Here is a 19,182-nt window from a genome sequence, read left to right as displayed (position 1 = left end):
CCATGCGGGCACCCCCAGCTGCCAGGAAGCTGTGCCAACCACGCCGGGCTTGCCGGGGCAACATCCTGAGGCCAGCCTCAGAACGCCACCCCCTGGACCAAGCTGGCTAAACCCGCCTTAACTGGAAGACACGGCTTGTGCCACACCGGGCTGTCGTGCGGGCTGGGCGAGGCGGCCCCCTGACCGTGCGCTCGGAGGTCACAGCCACGCCAGATTGCTGCACGATACACCAGAAAACGACGTCACTGCCTCTGACCCACCTGCTGCCCTGCCCCCTTGTCCCATGTGCACACGGCCCCTGACCCCGTCCCCCCCACACTCCTGCAAAGTTGCCACATAGGAGCCCCCACTCAGGTAGGGTGTCTGGGTGAGGACAGGAACCAGCCCTTCCACGATGGACCGTGCCTGGCCTTCTTTGTGGGGACAGGGAGCAAGTTAACAGTCCCAAGGGTCCGGGAAGCTCGGGGTGGGGGCAGCATGGCACCCGGCGGGGGGCGGAGTGACCCTCTCGGAGCCCCATCTCCCCGTCACCCGTGAACTGCCTGCCACCTCCTGAGACTCACTCGTGCCTTCTGGGCTGCAATTCCCCAGCTGTCGGGAGGGGGTGAGCTCCCGCCTCCCCGGCCGTGTCCCCCGCAGCTCGGAAAACTGCTTCTGGAACCCCGCGGAGCTCCCTCGAGAGCTGACGGTGGTGGTGGATAAGCAGCGTGTCACATATCCTCATAAATAAGATAATACTGCTCAGCACTTACTGCTACGTCTGAGTTTAGAGGCGTCTCTGGTAGGAAGTGGTGCCGGGATGGCAGATGTGATCGTCTGGTCCCGAGTCCCAGGCGCCTGGGAATCAGAGACGGCACGGCTGCCTGCAGACCCCTCGAAAGAACAGAGTCAGAGGCACCCGAGCTCAACACAGACAGCCTGTATTTCACACAACGGGGCTGGGGCCGGGAGATGCGGCCCAGGCCACCTCTCTGGACCACTGCCATAGGACCGCTTTCTGAGGCTCTGTCGCTGGGAACCGGACAGCAGGGAGCTAGGTGACAGCCGAGTCCCCGGATGGCCTTCTCCAAGTCACCTGCCTTTTGTGCCGATGCCACTGTCCTATTTCCCTTCAGAGATTTTATGATAAACGTGAGATTAGATATCTTTTTTTTTTTAAAGCCCGTTTCTTACAACTGGAGGCCGTCAGCAGGGCACATCACACCATCGAGTACACATACCTCTCTCTCTGCCCTTCCGCTTCTCCCACTCACTCCAGTGATCTGGACACTTTGCAGCAAAGACAGAGGAAACAGCACATCAGCACCCAGGCGGCCATCAGTAAGCAGACGCCGATGGCGATCATCATCTCCAAATCAATAGCCATCATGATCTCGGAGCATCTCACACCCACCTGGGCAGAGAAGCGCAGGCAAGCAGTGAACGTGGCTTCCCTCCCACGCGGCCACCTAGCAACCTCAGCACGCCCCCTTAGACCGGGGAACCACGAGCCCCAAGCCGCAGAGCCCTCCGTGCGTTTAAAACGTGCGTGAACTTGGTGGGGTGGTGGGCGGGGTGGGGGGGGCAGCCATGGGGGTAGAAGGTTTATTCGTGATGGAAATCGACTGAAGTGCCCAGTGCAGAGAGCAGGAAGGCAGAAGGTCGGGGAGCAGGAAGAACTTTCCTTTTCCCAGGCTGCTAAGTCACAAGAGGCCCATCCTCGTGCAACTGGTTTCCCAAACACCCGGGCCTCCTGACAGGTGTATGCACTTTCAGAGCCAGAACTGACCCCTCACCGTACATCAGGCTTAAAAATCTCCCAGGGAGCGCCTGGGCGGCTCAGCCAGTTAAGTGTCCGACCTCAGCTCAGGTCGTGATCTCCCCGGTTCATGAGTTCGAGCCCCGCGGCAGGCTCTGTGCTCTCAGAGCCGGCGCCTGCTTCCGATTCTGTGTCTCCCTCTCTCTCTCTGCTCCTCCCCCACTTGCACTGTCTTTCTCAAAAATAAACATTGAAAAAAAAATTTTTTTTAATCTCCCATGGGAATAATGAAGGGAAGGTCTTTTTTCAAAATGCCACGCGGTGAGGTGCTGAGAATATGCAAACCCATTTCGTAAATGACATATACTTGAGGGGGAAAAACGTTTCCGGTCCTCCCGCTGACAACCGGATCACGACATCTCAACATTTCAGAAGATTCTGGAAGCCTCAGGCCAAACCCTTCCCCAGCTCAGAGACAAGGAGTGCCGACCGGGAGCCCGCCACCCCTGTCTGTACTGTAGATCGCACGCTGTGCTCTGCCATTTTCCCTGCTAAAGCTAACTGATTTCCTCAAAATCCACTTTACCTGGAGTAAGCGATTTAGCTCATCAAACACTGGGAGCCTCGCGAAGCCAGTCAGTCTACTCAAAGGCTTTGAAGATCGGGGACAGCAACACTCCCAGACAAAAAGCAACAATCCCTGAGTCCCGAGGCCCTGAGCTGCATGAGGCCAACCGCACACCACAGCAGAAAAGAACAATGTTCCGGAACAAGACCCTTGCGTCAGAAAGCCCTAACGATCCCACTGTCATCTTCACGGACAGCTGTCGGGCACGTTTTAAGACCTGACATTCCGATGCCCCGTCTCCGGCCGGAGCTTGCTGGGTGAACAGTCACCGATGGGTCTCTCTGACCCCGCAGAACCCAGGCTGTGTGACATCAGCTCTCGCGACACCCGCACCCACTCATCCACAGAGTTCTCCATTCTGTTCCATGTTCAGAATGTCAGCCTCCCGGGAAACGCGTAATATTTAGAAACATTTTGCTCTAAATCTTGTGCCTTCGCAGGTTTTCGTTTCCCCAAGAGAAAACATTTAGGATTTATCTTCTAATGAAAACACAATTTGAGATTTCAATTAAAAAAAAAAAAACGAAACAGAAAAGAACCCCAATCACGTGGGAAGGTGAACAGTGCCCTTACACTTGGTTTTGGCCACACGGGCAACTCTGTGTAGCCATTTATTCAGATGTGTGTTCACCGTCCACCATATATGGACACGTGAACTATTTTGATAAATATGAGGGACACGTGTAAATGGACACGCGATTGACGTGTCACAGTTACACGCAGCGAAACCTTGATTTGCGAGCCTAGTTTGTTCCGGAAACCTGCCTGTAATCCAAAGCACTTGTACATCAAAGCGAATTTCCCCAGCAGAAATAAAGGAAACTCAGATGATTCGTTCCACAACCCAAAAATATTCAGGTAAAAAGGACTGCGATACTGTTACACAAAATAATAAAGAAGACACAAAATATAAAAAAAGTAAATTAACCTGCACTTCCCTTTGAAAACCTTCGTGGCTGGTGTGGGAGGGACAAGAGAGAGAAGGGTTCTTGTGTAGGACGACTTTCACTCTAACGGAATCACTGCCGTCTGTTGGCTCAATGGGTTCTTTTTGTTTTCATGCAACTTTAACAGGGAACCTGTCCAATGACCTAGAGTGAAGCAAAGCGTGCCTAAGCTCACTCTTGTCTGGAAAAGCAAAGGACTGTCCAGAGGTGCTTTGAAGTGACAAAGATACACTAACGCCAGTTGTGGGCACCTTCCAATGTTCCGAAAAATCACCAATTTCTGCCAAAAGCTGTAGCCTGAGACCGAGCATCTGAGCGTGGGAGATGATCACCCATAATCCCACAGCGAGCGAGCGAGAGAGAGAGAACCACCACTGGCTCAGTTGTGATCATGGGACTCCTACTGCAAGACCTCGCTCGTTCATCAAGGTAAAATCGATTCGAAACGTCTGCTGGTCTTGCAGACACAGGTGCCGAACAAGTGCCTCGCGACCCAAGGGTTTACTGTATGTGCTTATATACGTTCTACACACACCCGCACGTAACTGACAAAAACTCTGGCAGGGGAGACACCGCGCAGTGAGAAGCCTCCGGAGTGGGGCGCCGGCTCCGGCAGGGGTCCTGATGGCGAGAAACGGAGCGCCTGCCAGGCCGGTTCTAGTTAGGCGAGGCGAGAGGAGCTTCACGGGGCCTGTCGTGGGAATCACGCACGGGAGCAGAGCCGACCTCGTGGGCGCGGCCGTGGGGACCGGCAGCCGCCCGGCTCCGCCCCCCCGGCGCCGCAGTCAACGTGGGAAGGGCAAAGGGCCTGCGTGCCGCCTGGCGTCATTTCGAGCCTGCCTTTCACCCTCCTCGCTTTTTACAGAAGCGTTCGGATGGGCCTTCCGCTCGGAAGGCCACTTAGAAGTTAACAGAGAACAAGGCCAGCGTTGAAACCGTGCAGGCTGCCCAGGGAAATGTGGTAACAGAGGGTTGTTGCTCCGTCTTAAGGCAGGATGATGCTTTGCTTTTCTTCCCAACGCGTCTATCTTGCGCAGACCTACAGTAGGATCTTCACGCACAGAATTATACAGGGTGCTTGGGGCTTGCTTCTGAGTGTGCGAAGTGGGGGTGAGGGTAATGAGAAATTCCACACCCTGAACCACACTTGTCTCCTGACTGCGGACCCGGGCTTCCCTCCCCTCCCCCAGGCTCCTCCCAGAGGGGTGACCACGAGTCCTCTCACCCCAGTGGTGCCGGTTCAGGGAGCTGGGAGATCACGTCGGTAGGAGACGGGGAGAGGGCTTTAGTCTGGGGTGGGGGGGTGGGGAGGGGGATCTGTGGACACAGCTGAGGGTAAGCCGCCCTTAGTGACCAGAAGGGCCCTGCTGGAGAAGGTCATCTAAAAGACGTGACTGCCGACTGACCCGTGAGCGGGACCAGGCACCCGGAGGCACCTCACCCCCTCGCAGTCCCTGGAACGTGGGTTCTGTTCCTCTTGCCTTTCCCGCTCCTGGCGGCTGCTCCGAGGACACAGCCTTGAAAGGTGACGTGGGGTTGAAAACACCCGCAGGGTACGTGGGACTCGGCCCAGGTAGAGCCTCTTGATAAGCTTTCAAGATCCAGCGGGCAGGTGCAGGGATCCATTAATCCCGCCCGCTGCCCAGGACGAACCTGGAATGTCCGTTCCCTTCGCTTATTAAAACTGCCACCTCCCGACCCGGAGGGGCCTCCTTCTTCCGTCTCTCCCCGTCACCCTCCCTCGGTGGGTTTCCGATTACACCCGGGAAGCCCTGGGAGGGTTTCTAATCACGTTCCCCCCCCCCCCAAACCCTGCTCGCTCTTGTGTCCCCACCTGGTGCGTGGCTGGCCCCAGAGGTCTCCGAGCTGACCGGAGCTGACTGAGCACAACACCCTGATGTCACAGGTGCCGGCCTCGCTGCCGCAGCCCCCGTGTGAGGCCAAACACCCGCTCCTGGGACCTCACTAGGAACGGATCCCGCTGGGTCACAGCCTAGTACTGTGCCCTGCCTCGGAAAGCCAATGTCCTGGAGCCCCGTGACAGGTCTCGGGCTACAGGGCCATCAGACAGACCGACCTGGCACAGAAGGGCTGCTGGGGCGGGGAACACCCAGGAAGGAGGGCCAGGCCAGCCGGTGCCGTCTACACCTGCCTCTGGGCTGCACCCCTTTTTATCTATCTTGCATAGAGCAACTGGAAGGATTTGAGTTTATTTATTTAAGTAATCTCTACACCCAACATGAGGTTCGAACTTAACCCTGAGATCAAGAATTGCCTGGTCCTCTGGGCCAACCAGGCACCCCAGGAGGATTCTTTAAATAACGAATCAATAAGGTCACTCTCCTGCTCAAAAGATCTCCACTGAACTTAGGGTAGAATCCAATTTACCTGACCTCCACGTCCTTCGTCATCTTCCCATCCACCCTCTCTTTTCTATCCTCACCTCCCCCTCCCCCTCCCCCCCCCACTGACCCTCCACCAGCCCTCTGCTACACCGCCGGATCCTGCCTCAGGGCCTTTGCACTTGTCCTTTCCTTTGCCCACACCACACATGAATCCCCAGTCACACGTGACAGTGTCTCTCTTTTCTTTCACTGCTTCCATTTCATCTTTACAAGATGGACTTGTAAAGTCCCTGCCCATCTTTTTTTTTTTTTTTCAACGTTTATTTATTTTTGGGACAGAGAGAGACAGAGCGTGAACGGGGGAGGGGCAGAGAGAGAGGGAGACACAGAATCGGAAACAGGCTCCAGGCTCTGAGCCATCAGCCCAGAGCCCGACGCGGGGCTCGAACTCACGGACCGCGAGATCGTGACCTGGCTGAAGTCGGACGCTTAACCGACTGCGCCACCCAGGCGCCCCATCCCTGCCCGTCTTAATATGGACTCCCCACCTCCAAAGCATTCGCTTTTCTGATTTACGCCGTTAGCCCCTGTCACTGTTTGAATTTTTCATTCATTGTGTGGTTTATTGTCTGTCTCCTCCACTTAGAATAGAAGTTCCATGGGGGCGCCTGGGTGGCTCAGTCGGTTAAGTGTCTGACGTCCGACTTCGGCTCAGGTCACGATCTCATGGTTCCTGAGTTTGAGTCCCGCGTCGGGCTCTGTGCCGACAGCTCGGAGCCCGGAGCCTGCTTCGGATTCTGTGTCTCCCTCTCTCTCTGCCCCTCCCCTGCTCGTGCTGTCTTTCAAGAATAAATGAGTGTTAAAAAAAATATATTAAAAAAAAAAGTTCCCTGATGGCAAAGAATGGGTCCACCACGTTTATTTCTAGGTTCCCTGTCCCTAAAACGGTCATGAGGATTTGATGAATGAGTAGCTAAGGGCTAGCCCCACACCCGCACACTTGCTGTTTTCAGACCTTTGACACTGACCTTCCAAGCTCTCACCTGCAGCCAAGTGCCTGGAGGGCCTTAATCACTTCTCCCAGCCTCTCCAGACGTGACTAGTTACAAGGTCCAGGCAGCTGAGCCTGGCCCTGCTTAATATTTTCTTCTCCACCCCCACCCCCTCCCTTCCCCTCCTTCAAAAGACTCCTTTGTGAGGGTGAACCGAGAGGGGCCAGTTCTAGAACCTCCAGGGATCCTAGTTTACCCTCGTATAAAAATCCCTGACCCACAGACTAGGACACCACACAGCCATTGACTAGGAAGACGAACGCCTACGTTCACGAACACCGAAGCTGCCCGTGGCATTCGAATCACCGAGTTTTAGCTAATGGAGAACACGGTTTACGTAAAACTATACACGCGTACTTCCCCGTGAACGTACACAATACGTGTACCTGCAAGAATGTTCATCAAACGTCACCCTCTGAATCACTGGATCTCCTCCTTGATTCTCAGCACTTGTTAATTTTACGTTTTCCTATACTGATGAAGCATCCTTTGTATAAAAAGGAGCAAGAAAAGATCCGAGAAACAAGATCTGCAACCCGGGCCCGCCAAGAAAAGGAAAGGACCCACGCTGTGAGCAAACTGATGATCAGGTAGTTAGGCCGCAGGTGCAGTGAGCGACAGCAGGTGGTTGGCGGCCAGGTTTTGCACTTCTACCGACAGGACCCCCGGACTTCGCGAACATTCCACTGCTCGCCGGGGCAGCCAGCCTGCCCGGGAGCGCGTCACCACAGAAACGGAATCCACATGAGGCTGCCAGGGCAGGATGTAATTACCTGAGGACGGGGCAAACATTCTCACCCCAACGAGAAGGGCACTCCTGGGGTCTTCAAAGGGCGGCTGGGCCAGGGCCTCCCGGCGGGCACACTTCGGACCTGGCTGCGAAGGCCTCGGACACGCACGGCTCCCCAGAGCGGGGGTGCTGCTTATAAAAGCGTCCCCGGGGGCCTGGGCCCCAGGAGGGAGACGGGAGGGAAGCCGGAGGGCAGCGCGCAGATCGGGCCATGCTGGCCGCCTCCATCCTCCGTCGGAGCCTGCTGCTCTGCTGGCTCGCTGCCCCCCGGGCCGCCGGGCCGGAGCCGCTGTTCCACAGCCGGGACCGCTCGGACCTGGAGCCGCCCCCGCTGCGCCGGGCCCAGCCCATCGCGGACGCCCTCGCCGCGCAGGTAGGAGGAGCCCCGGCCCCAGCCGCACGCACGTGCACACGTGCACGGTGAACCCTAGCACGCGCAGGCAGGTGCGCACAGGTGAACCCTAGCACACGCAGGCACGTGCACACGCCGGCAGGTGCACACGGGGGCACGTGCGCCGGCGGACCCGTGCACGTGCAAACCTGCGCACACGCAGGCACGTGCACACTAGGACACGTGCAGAGCTGGGCACATGCGTGCGCGGGCACGCGCACACGCAGGTCCGTGCACACCCACGCCGCCTCAGGTCGGGGGCGGGGGGCCTCCCGCAAACGACCCATAACCACGGGCTGGCCGTGCCGCACGACACGCGTGAGCACGCCCCGTGGCTGCAGACACGCGTAGCGACACACAGGCCCCCCGCCCGCCCATTCCGTAAACCCCACACACCCGCGCCCCACCGCTCGCCACCTCTCTCCGCAGCGCTTCCTGTCCAAGTACGGCTGGGCCGACGCGCCCCCCAGGCCCGGCTCCCGGGCCCCCGGCCCCGCCGCGCCGCCCGCGGGCCCCCGGGCCAACGCCCTGGCCGAGGCCGTGCGCAGGTTCCAGAAGGTCAACGCGCTGCCCGCGAGCGGGCGGCTGGACGCGGCCACGCTGGCGGCCATGAACAGGCCGCGCTGCGGCGTCCCCGACACGCGGCCGCCGGCGTCCCCGCCGCCCCCGGTGCGGCCCAAGCGCTTCGCGCGGCCGCTACCGCCACGGAGCCCGCGGCCCGAGGACGCCGCGCCCCGCGGGGACACCCGGGCCTTCGCCAAGAGGACGCTGACGTGGCGGCTGCTGGGGGAGGGCGCCAGCGGCCAGCTGTCCGTGGACGAGCAGCGGCACATCCTCAGACTGGCCTTCAGGATGTGGAGCGAGGTGACGCCGCTGGACTTCCGGGAGGACCTCACCGCCCCCGGGGCCGCGGTGGACATAAAACTGGGGTTCGGACGAGGTGAGAAGGGCGAAGACGGCGAGCCAACCCTGGGCTCCCGGCCACCGGCCCCCACAGCCGCAGGCAGGGCCCGGTTAGCATAGGGAGCCCCGCCCTGGTCACCCGTCCAGCGGTGCCACGACCGCTGCCTCCCGGGGTGTCCCGAGATGGCCCCTGGCGGCGACGTGGTCATGTCGTAAACCCTGTGTAGGCGCTTCAGTACAGCTCACCGGGAAGGGTGCGGGCACGCCACCCTGCACAGGACGGGGGGGAGTCACATAGGGACATCAGTGAAGGCCCCTCACTGCTGGTCTTGGAGCAGGTCAGCCCAGTGAGCATTGCGGCAGGGAGCGAGCTCAGCAGGGTACGAGCCAGGGCACTGAGCCCTCCTGGCCAGGTGGGTTTGGACAAAGTAACTTCTCTGCAGGCGCCCCCGCTGGGATAGACGGGTGCTAGGGGCTGCCCTGCTGACTCCCTTGACTCCCTGCTGTGAGAAGTCCCCAGCACTCGTGCAAGGGGACGTGATCATTGGGCTGCACCTTCTTCCTGTCCTGACCCGTCCGCTGTTAGGATCCAACTCAGATCTTGCCTTTTGATAGCACCCCCATGCCCCGCACCCTTCTCTGGGCTCCCACAGAGTCTGCGTGTTTAGTGTTTAGACTTCAAAACGCTGTGGCGCAGGCGAGTTGTGGCTTCCGCTCCTGGACTACAAGCTCCTCGAGGCCGTGACCGTTTTGGGGAACGTGTCTGTGCTCCCTGTCCCCTTGCCAGGCCGGCACCTGGGCTGTCCCCGGGTTTTTGATGGCAGCGGGCAGGAGTTTGCACACGCCTGGCGCCTGGGCGACATCCACTTTGACGACGATGAGCACTTCACACCTCCCAGCAGTGATGCGGGCATCAGCCTTCTCAAAGTAAGTGGTCTCGGGCCGCGGGGAGTGACCGGGCAGAGGGCGGTGCAGGGTGGGCTGGAGTTCAGGAAAGAGCGGACAGCCTTCTGGGAAGGTTCCCCGATTTTCACCATCGTCCCCCTTCCCCTTGGCGAGGCCCGCCGCTGGCAGGCGCTCGGACGCCCACGGTCGGCACTGCACCCGTGGTTTTTGTCCCCTTCTAGGTGGCCGTCCATGAAATTGGCCACGTACTCGGCCTGCCTCACACGTACAGGACAGGATCCATAATGCGGCCGAATTATACTCCCCAGGAGCCTGCGTTTGAGCTGGACTGGGCGGACAGAAAAGCCATTCAGAAGCTGTACGGTAAGACTGTTCTGGGAGATCATCCTCAGAGCTCCCAGAGGACACTCAGCAGGACCCCGCTCCCTATCGGGAGGCCGGGCCCCCCAAGAGCACCCAGCAGTAGCTGCCTTCTAGCTCTGGGATGCAGGTGGCCACCGGCATGGATATTCCCTCCTGTGGCCTCTGCTTCAGCTACATCACATCTCTGGGAGGAAGGAGCAGGGCTTGGCGGTTTTCCAAACAGCACTGGGCCGCCCAAGGGGTGGCCTCCCCCCTCCCCCGGGAGCTACAGATCCAGGAAGCCCCAGGGAGAAGGTGCCCCAGGGAGAAGGTTCCTGCCGTCCCAAAGCAAAGAGCAGGGAGGATCAACTTTCATCTCTTAATTGTTCAGGCTAAAGTGTGAATGGTTAGTTAACTGAAGTGACTAATGGCTTAGCCTGGAGGCTGAAGGGAAAGCGAGCTGCCCTCCCCTTTTCCACCGAACACAGAGACCACCCCCCTTCTGTTCCACTCGGACCCTATGTTCTTGGCCCTGGGCCTCTGGGGAGAGTAAGCGGTGCCAGGACGGCACGTGTTTCCCTCAGAGGCGGTCTTACTCTGGTGTGTGCCCAGAACCAAGCTTCTTGCCTCTAATGAGGTCAGGCCAGCCGTCAGGAGGCATCAGCTGTGGTGAAGGTGGTCACATGACCAGCATCCGCATGGAGACACTTAGAGGCCCGGGAGCGCCTCTAAGAGAACCCCTGAGAGAACCTCTAAGAGAACCAAGATGAGCCGGAACAGCCCACGTGAGCCAGCAGTGCTGCAGGCCCCCCTCCCCCCGACCTCCGGGCAGGCCTACTTCCAGCCTTGTGTGGCGTCTTGCTTTAAGACCGTCGAAGAGACGGGTGCTTGGTTGGCTCAGTCAGTCAAGCGTCCAGCATCAGCTCAGATCACGATCTCGCGGTTCGTGGGTTCGAGCCCCGCGTCGGGCTCTGTGCTGACAGCTCGGAGCCTGGAGCCTGCTTCCTGTTCTGTGTCTCCCGCTCTCTCTGCTCCTCCCCCTCTCGCGCACGCGCTCTTTCTCTCTCAATAACACTAAAAAAAAAAAAAAAAAGTTTAATTGAAAACTCCAGCTTTGCAATGGTCTCTATTTGAATCACACGTGAAAGTAGCAACAGGTGGTTCTTGCCCCAGGTGACAAGGGACTTTTTTTTTTTTTTTTCCGCAGGCTCATGTGAAGGATCGTTTGATACCGCATTTGACTGGATTCGCAAAGAGAGAAACCAATACGGAGCAGTGATGATGAGGTTTAGCACGTATTTCTTCCGCAACGGCTGGTACTGGCTTTACGAAAATCGAAACAGCCGGACACGCTACGGGGACCCCATCCAAATCCTCAGTGGCTGGCGCGGAATCCCAGCACACAACATAGACGCTTTTGTCCACCTCTGGACGTGGAGAAGAGACGAACGTTATTTCTTTAAAGGTAGAGGTTCTCCCGGATGGCTCGATTTCTTGTATCACACGGGCGCACTCGGAACGAGGGCTTTGAGCCCCGTGCCAGGGAATCTTCTAGTGCTCTTGCAGGGACTCCCCTGACTGGCTCGTCCCACCGGACTGTAAGTTCTGAGCACAGGATATGAAGGCGCTGAATGTGTCACATGAACAAATGAATGAGTGAACCGGCTGTGCCAGGCAGAGGTGGTTGCCCCAGACCTGTTAAGAAAGGGGCCCCCCCGACAGCAGTTTTAGCTAACTCTTCCTCTGGAGAGGAGGAGCCTTACAAGCCCCCCGCTAGAAGTCTGTGGTGAAGGAGAGCAGAAAAGGTGACCACGGCCACCTGGAACCAGAGGCTGGAGCCACCCAGAAGTCAGGGCTTTTGATCCAGACCCGGAGGCCGTGTGGGACCCCGGGAGCCCCGCCGGGACAGCGGGGGTGTGATGGGGGAAGTGTGGACGGGGGTGGGGGGTGGGGTGTAAGACACAGGAAGCGGAAGCAAGGCTTTAGAGGGAGGGGAAAAGATGTCTGAGGCAGCTGAACCCGTGGGGGTGTGGAAGGGCACTCACACGGGACGAGATTAGGTTGGAAAGACAGGGTCAGCCTGAGCCCCGAGAGCCTCGAGCACCGTGGCCGGGGGGCTGGACTTCAGCCAGCAGGCAGTGAGGCGTCGGTGGCAGTTTCTGAGCAGGGGGGATCAGTGTGTTGCTGGGAGGCAGAGACCGAGGCGGGGGTCTGGGGTCAGCGGATGCGCAGAGAAGACGGGCCGGGACCGTCCCGCCGCTCCCCTTACAGGCCGCCTTGCCCGGGGGCCTCTGCCCGTGTCACGGAGGCTGGCTGTTTGCAAACCAAATGCCCGGAGTCTAAGCACAAACAAGATTCTGTGGCTTTTTCTTTCCCTTCCCCGAACTGCCCCAGAGGTAAGCTGTGTGCCCTTGGTCCGCCTGAGCCCTGGCAGTAGGACCCTCTGGCCTTAAATGGCTCAGGAGTCAGAGAGGCAAGAGCCAAACCCAAAGGAAGCTGTGTGCAGATTTTGCCACAAGAAACCAGTGCACGAATCTGGCCTTAATTTTCTTTACATCGCACAAAGGAAGAATGGAGTGCAGTTACAGAAACAAATTCCCCAGGGCGGACTTGTCTAGTTCAGGGCTCCCAGAGTTGGAGGCACATCTCTCAGGGTCCTAAGAAGTCCTGGACGAGAGCTTCCACGGGCAACAAAGACTCTTCGTTACAGAATTAGGTCATCGTGGGGGACTGCTGTAATAACACGTGTATTTTAGTCTTGGAGCTGTAAAAAACCTCTTAAGTTTAACTGGCCGAGAATACTTTAAATTCAAGTATTCCAGTTAGAGTGAACTGCGCCATTGGCTGGACAAACGTCACTGTTTTCTCTCAAAGGCAAACCTTTTGGGGACGGGGATAGAAGCAGGGGCCGAGGGCGAGAGGGAACTCGCGTGGGCGGCTGCTACAGAATGGAACTGATTGTGATGTGACGTAGGTTGTGAACACAAAAACCTCCAGCTCAGCGGATTTATTCTATTTTATGCTGACCATATGCCAGGGTTCGGGATGAGTAACTAATAAGGAGAGTCCAGAAGAGTCCTGTGCTGTTTCAGAGCACGAAATAGGCATCTGGATCGTGAACTGAAACAGAGCAACATTACAAGCTGTGCCTTCACAGGACAGCGGGTCGAGTCGCTGGGGTGGGATAAGGGAGTCTCGGGCTGCACCGGTCCCACCTGGGCCGTGAATCCGGATGAAGTGCTTCAGCGCTTCTCCGGTTTCCTCATTTGTACAACCGAGATGGTAGTCGGACTGCAGAATTCTACAACCCTGACAAAAAGCTGGGGTGCCTGGCTGGCTTAGTTGGTAGAGCCATGTGACTCTTGATTTTGGGGTTGAGTTTAATCCCCCCCGGGTGTAGAAATTACTTAAACAAAATCTTTAAAAGACCTGATCATAAGCATCATGATTGTTTTCTGTAAAAAGAGGGCTTATATTTATTATGGTGGAAAAACGATTCACGGCAACCCCTGGGATCCTAACATGTAAAAGGAAGATCATGAGACTACATAGGAAGAAGGGAAAAAAAGCAGAAGATGCTTATGTGAAAAAGACCGTATGATTTGTCATTTTGTTTTTGCTTTTGATGAGCACCAGGGGGCCGCCGTGCCCTGCAAAAGGCAACCGACATCTTAATAGCGGCAATGATTGTCAGAACCGATCTAGAAGTAATTCAAGACCTGGAGAATCATTCACTTGAGTGGAGGCTTCACTCAGATGCTGAGGTCCTGCCTTCTTCTGGGGTCATGGTGAAACATCATGGTTGGCGGAGACCTAGATTGAAAGTGGGCCTCTTTGTCGTCCATAATTAAGTGGTAATAAGCCATATAAGCATGTTTTGTTTGGCTCTCAGGAAATCAGTACTGGAGATACGACAGCGACAAGGATCAGGCCTACACAGAAGATGAACAAGGGAGAAGCTACCCCAGATTGATTTCGGAAGGATTTCCTGGCATTCCAAGTCCTCTGGACACTGCCTTTTATGACCGAAGAAAACAGTTAATTTACTTCTTCAAAGAGTCCCTCGTAAGTAGAAGCTTTCCAGCTTGGTGTGGCTTCTATCACCCCCTGAGGTTTGTCAGAGGCCCACGTTGTTACAAGCTGTTCTCAATTGCCTCGGCCCTGTATGACCATGGCGGGTCCCATCATGTGGAAAATTAAGAAATTCAAGCCCAGAAAATTTGGTGCAAAGCTACAGATTTACTTAGCTCATTCCTAAAATTAATCTAAGAATCAATGGTTTTCAGAAATGCCAGTCTCACTTTCTTACTTGCTTTGCAGGTGTTTGCATTTGATGTCAACAGAAATCAAGTACTTGATTCTTATCCAATGAAGATTACTGAGGTATTTCCAGGAATAGAGCCACAAAACCATCCTTTCAGAAATATAGATTCAGCCTATTACTCCTATGCACACAACTCCGTTTTCTTGCTCAAAGGCAATGCGTACTGGAAAGTGGTTAATGCCAAGGACAAACAGCACCAGCCTTGGCTTCCTTCAAATGGCTTATTTCCAAAGCAGCCCATCTCAGGGAGGTGGTTTGACATTTGTGACGTCCATGCCTCCACCCTGAACATGTGAGGAGAAAAACAGGCAAGTGGAGAAAGGGATTTCTCTTCTGAGAGAAAGTCGGGTCTTTTACAAAGAAAATAAACCAGGTCTTTAGTAACCGAAACAAATAGGGCTAAAACCCAGTGGAAAAAGCTATTACCTGAACTTTTCAAATACTTGGTTTAGAAGTCCGTTTCACAGGCCAAAAAAAAAAAAAAAAAAAAAAAATTACCGGATGATTTTAGGACATTTTTAGGAAAGGTTAAAAAAAAACAAATCCTGACACATCCCTGTCCTTCTGCCACCCGTCACCCCGTACCGATTTCATGGCTGGATGGGAACGTAGCCGTGGCCAAAGGATCCAATCACGGAAGGAGACACGGCTCCCTGAACACAGAAGGGGTGTTACTGCCCTGAAAACATAGGGATTCATCGGAAAAGCTCCACTACTGCGCTCCACAGTTGCTGGCGTGGTAACTTACGTTTCCCTCACGGACAGCGTATGGAAGGTTTGCCCACGCATTTCTCTCCATCTTCACAACTCCGTCGGAGTGCCAAGGCCCACACTACTTTGCATATTTCTAGTCCTAGAAACTGAAGTTCACCGTTGTGTCCTTCCCAGCAGGGTCAACACAGTGCCTGCTGGTGACCCCTGCCTCTGACTCCAGCCCCAGGGCCCTGGCACCTTCTCTCCATCCCTGCCCTGAAATTAACTGAAAAACAAGTCGTCTCAATGGCCAGGCCACAAATAGCACAATTCTGCCCACCTACCAGCCAAAGCTCAAGCACTTTAAGAAGCACTCATTTAAAATCAGCAAATTACAACATTTAGACAGACTTTTTTTCTCCCCCTGTAGGGAACGTTCATATTATTGTTTCGACAAGTGAAGACGGCTAGAATTGCCATCTTCTTGCTTAGAAACGAATATTCCTCGACTAAAAGGCTGTTCAGCCAAGGAGAGGCCGGAAGACAAGACCAGGAACGCGACATCCTGATGCCAGCTTACTTCAAAACTGGATCTTCTCGGGGGAAGTGTGCGGGCTGGACCAGTGAGGACAGCACTCGCCGCAGGGGAAGCAGAGGGACGGCTGTCCCGACGATGTCTGCTTTTGTACATCTGTTTCACGACTTAGTTAAAACTTTAAATGCCTCAGTGGTTTTTGAGAAGGGATGCACGTCTGTCCCAAGGAAATGCAAACCAGATAACAAAGGAGTAGACAAAGGACAGGGCCAGCGACAGTCCCGTCAAGCTGGGACAGGTGTCAACTCACCGCCAAGGAAAACACCTGAAAATCTCGGCACGCTTTCGAGAAAGCACTTTGTAAAGGGCCAGCTTTATTCCAGACAACTTTCCGGTACGGTTCAGATTCCTCCAGAGGGCACGGCCACTGAGCGGAGGGGCTACTGGCCCAGGCGCAGGGGCTGCGGGAGGCGCTGAAGGTTGGGGTGAGCCCGCACCCGGGGCCAGGCCGACGGACGTGGCGGCAGAGCGGGCTCCCGTCTACACGTCCCAGCCGTCAACCCGACGGGAGACGGCATGCCCGATTTCTGTTCCGTTTCCTTGAAACGGAAGCTGTGGTGCCAGGGCAGGTAGGCAGCGCGAGGTGGGCACAGAGAAAGCAGAGCTCGCACGGGTGCCCAGACGAGAGCGGTGCGTGACAGTTGCAAGCAGCGTCCCGTTCTGTGACGATGCGGTGAATGGCAGAGATTTTTAATGTTTTAATCTTCACTTTGGAAGATTGATTAAACCAGTTCAGATGAAAACTCAAAGTGCAGAATGTGCAATTCAGGAAAAATAACAGACATTTTAAATAAATAATTTATTTATTCAAAATAGTTTTCTTACCTTATTCACAGTTTCCAGTTTACAATGAAAGAAAGAGGGAGCAGTACCTATCCTCGATCAGCTGTCCTAGCCAGTCAGAGAGAAGCGGCCGCTCTCAGAGCGCGCCCCGAACTCAACACCGCGGAGCCCGCGACACGGGGGGAGGGCGGGCCGCCTTCCGTGCGACCGGGAAGCGCCGCAGACGCAGGATGTTTCCTGAACCCACCGGAACCACTAAAGGCATCTGGATCCAAGTTCCCCTGACCACGGTAACATCATCCAAAATAATTCTATCTGAAACCCATGGAGCCCAATAGACTTGAAACCTGTTTACAAGTGCACCTGCATCACAGCAAGGGTGTGAACACGGAGGCACCACGTATGTCTCTGAAAAACCAACGCCGGGGGCTTTCAGTCTGCTTCTGCCTTCACTTCAAATGAAGCAAAGAACTCAACCACGATGTGTCCGTGACGGGAAAAGAGAACTGTGTTTCCACTGCTGTGCCTGTCTTTAGTGACAGGAGAGTCTTTCCCTCCTATTTAATGACACGAAGCACCGAATGGACAAACCGGCCCCCAAGAGCAGAAGGCACTGACAGCGTCTCTGCGGACGGAGCTTCAGGCCCAAGTCACTGGCCGCCACTGCCGCCGCGAGCAAGCTGATCCAGCAACTGGATGAGGACGTCGATCCTTTCCAGAAGAGTAGAGTTTCTGTTAGCGGTAGCTCTCAAAAGCTGGGAGTAAATCTGCTTGTTGGTTTTGAGGACTACATCCTCTTCGGTATTACTGCCGCGTTAAAACAAAAACAAAACAGAAGTGCACAGTGAGGTCCACCGACGATCCAGAAAGAAACCCAAATAAGCAGTCCCAGACCGTCACTGCCCACAGGGAAGCGGGTGGTCCGTTAAGGCCTATTCTGTGCTTACCTTCTCGCGGTCACTGTTCCCAGGCCCGTTTTTAGGTATTTACTTCAATACGTCAATTAAAACCAAGGTTCGTTCTCTTCACAAATATCTGAGTGCCTACTATGTACTGGGAACCGCTCGTGGCCGTGAACAAAACACACCAGGCAGAGTCCCTGTGCTCACGGCATCTGCGGGCTACTGAGGTAGCAGTGGGCGGGGGGTGGAGGGGGGAGTGCGTTAAACAAGAAGAAAACAGCTTGTCCGATGATATGCTACGATGAAAATCCAGCCTGGGGCAGCCTGGGGCCTGGAAAGCTACCCAGGATTTCCTCCCTCCTCCGTGCTGAGCCTGACACCCCTCAGCCCTGTTAACGAGCACACATGTAACGCGACTGTGGGGAGGTCTTCCCTGGAGAACCCTCTGTAGAACCTCATTTCTCTTCTCCCTCTTATTCCAACTTCTTTAATCAGGCAAATCTCTCTTCCTCTCAAAACCACCCATGGCACAGTAAAGTGATTGTTTAAAATGCATTCATTATGTACAGTTTGGGCCTAAGATGGCTAGGTTTTAGTTCTGGGCTGGGGTTGACGTTTGCAAAACCTCTGATAATCTTACAAGAAATTTAAACTCCTTTCCGGGGGCACCTGGGTGGCTCAGTTGGTTAAGCGTCCGACTTCGGGTCAGGTCATGATCTCGCAGTCCGTGAGTTCGAGCCCCTCGTCGGGCTCTGTGCTGACGGCTCGGAGCCTGGGGCCTGCTTCCGATTCCGTGTCTCCCTCTCTCTCTGCCCCACCCCCACTCACATAAACGCTCTCTCTCAAATATAAACATAAAAAAAAAAACATTTTTGTTTTTTTTTTTAACGCATAATTTTTGAAAGACCGAGAGAGAACATGAGCAGGGGAGGGGTAGAGAGAGGAGACAGAGAATCCGAAGTAGGCTCCAGGATCTGAGCTGCCAGCACAGAGCTCCATGCGGGGCTCAAACCCACGAACTATGACATCATGACCTGAGCCAAAGTCGGACACTTAACCGACTGAGCCACCCAGGCCCCAGCCCCACACCCCCCGCCAAAAAAGCATTTCTAACAGAACCACATGGTTGTCATAAGAGGAAACTGTCATAAGAGGATTCAAAGAAAATTAAAATTTTTTATTTAAAAAGTTTTTTAAATGTATTTTGAGAGAGAGATACAGTGCAAGTGAGGGAGGGGCAGAGAGAGAGGGAGAGAATCTCGAGCAGGCTCCGTGCTGCCCGCGTATAGCCAACGTGGGGCCAACGTGGGGCATGAAACCACGAGATCATGACCTGAGCCGAAACCAAGAGTCGACGCTTAACCAACTGAACCACCCAGACACCCAAAAAAATTAAGATTTTTAACTACTAAGCTCAGTTTTTTTCTTTTTTTAAAGCACAGGTGGGGTGGGTAGAAAATAATCAACAAAACAGAAACCTACTAGCATTTCCTTTCTTTTCAAGTCTAGCTCTGATCTCCTTTTACCGCAGACAGAAACGCTCCCGGACTCCTGGTGAGGTAGCAGGGCCACAGCACAGGTCTCCCTCCTAGCAATAAAGTCACGTGTGTCTCCTGCGCCGGCCAGTGACACGCAAGAGACACACTGACGTAGGAACCAGTCTGTTTTGGAGCCCTGTCGACATAGTAACTGTATGCACACAAATACCACGTTGAACAGCCTTCAATAAGCTTTGAAAAAATTAACACAAATTAGCGCAAGGGGACTTCATCCTACCCAAAAACTTGAAGCGGTTTTTTTTTGACAGGATATTAATACCCTGAGAAGATGGGGCAGAAGACCC

At 55.1% G+C, this 19,182-nt stretch overlaps 2 protein-coding genes and 1 long non-coding RNA gene across 5 annotated transcripts in view; 1 reads left to right on the top strand and 2 right to left on the bottom strand.

Annotated features, from left to right (window-relative positions):
• Nucleotides 1–904: 904 nt before the first annotated feature.
• Nucleotides 905–3,578, bottom strand: LOC123577204. The gene is made up of 2 exons (XR_006701758.1): nt 2,325–3,578; nt 905–1,269 (listed from the first exon to the last, which is right to left on the bottom strand). It is a non-coding gene; the product is annotated as an uncharacterized LOC123577204 (long non-coding RNA).
• A 3,889-nt stretch (nt 3,579–7,467) lies between these two features.
• MMP21 (matrix metallopeptidase 21) lies at nt 7,468–14,835 on the top strand. The gene is made up of 7 exons (XM_045439194.1): nt 7,468–7,873; nt 8,321–8,831; nt 9,582–9,721; nt 9,922–10,063; nt 11,250–11,507; nt 13,935–14,107; nt 14,363–14,835. The coding sequence occupies exons 1-7, from the start codon at nt 7,712–7,714 to the stop codon at nt 14,660–14,662; spliced, it is 1,686 nt and encodes a 561-aa protein (XP_045295150.1). The 5' UTR covers nt 7,468–7,711; the 3' UTR covers nt 14,663–14,835.
• A 1,599-nt stretch (nt 14,836–16,434) lies between these two features.
• Nucleotides 16,435–19,182, bottom strand: part of EDRF1 (erythroid differentiation regulatory factor 1) — a 39,852-nt gene continuing 37,104 nt past the window's right edge. For 2 of the 3 annotated variants that reach the window (XM_045439191.1, XM_045439192.1), the window contains one exon: nt 16,435–17,244. In XM_045439191.1, the coding sequence (XP_045295147.1) occupies nt 17,088–17,244 (157 nt within the window). In that variant the 3' untranslated portion in view covers nt 16,435–17,087. Of the gene's footprint in view, nt 17,245–18,755; nt 18,953–19,182 lie in introns of those variants that run through there. The other variant, XM_045439193.1, reaches the window with a different exon arrangement.

This window comes from Leopardus geoffroyi, chromosome D2 (genome assembly GCF_018350155.1).
Source record: "Leopardus geoffroyi isolate Oge1 chromosome D2, O.geoffroyi_Oge1_pat1.0, whole genome shotgun sequence".
NCBI lineage: Eukaryota > Metazoa > Chordata > Mammalia > Carnivora > Felidae > Leopardus > Leopardus geoffroyi.
The sequence above is the reverse complement of the archived record's forward strand: the minus strand, read 5'-3'. Positions and strand labels throughout refer to the sequence as shown.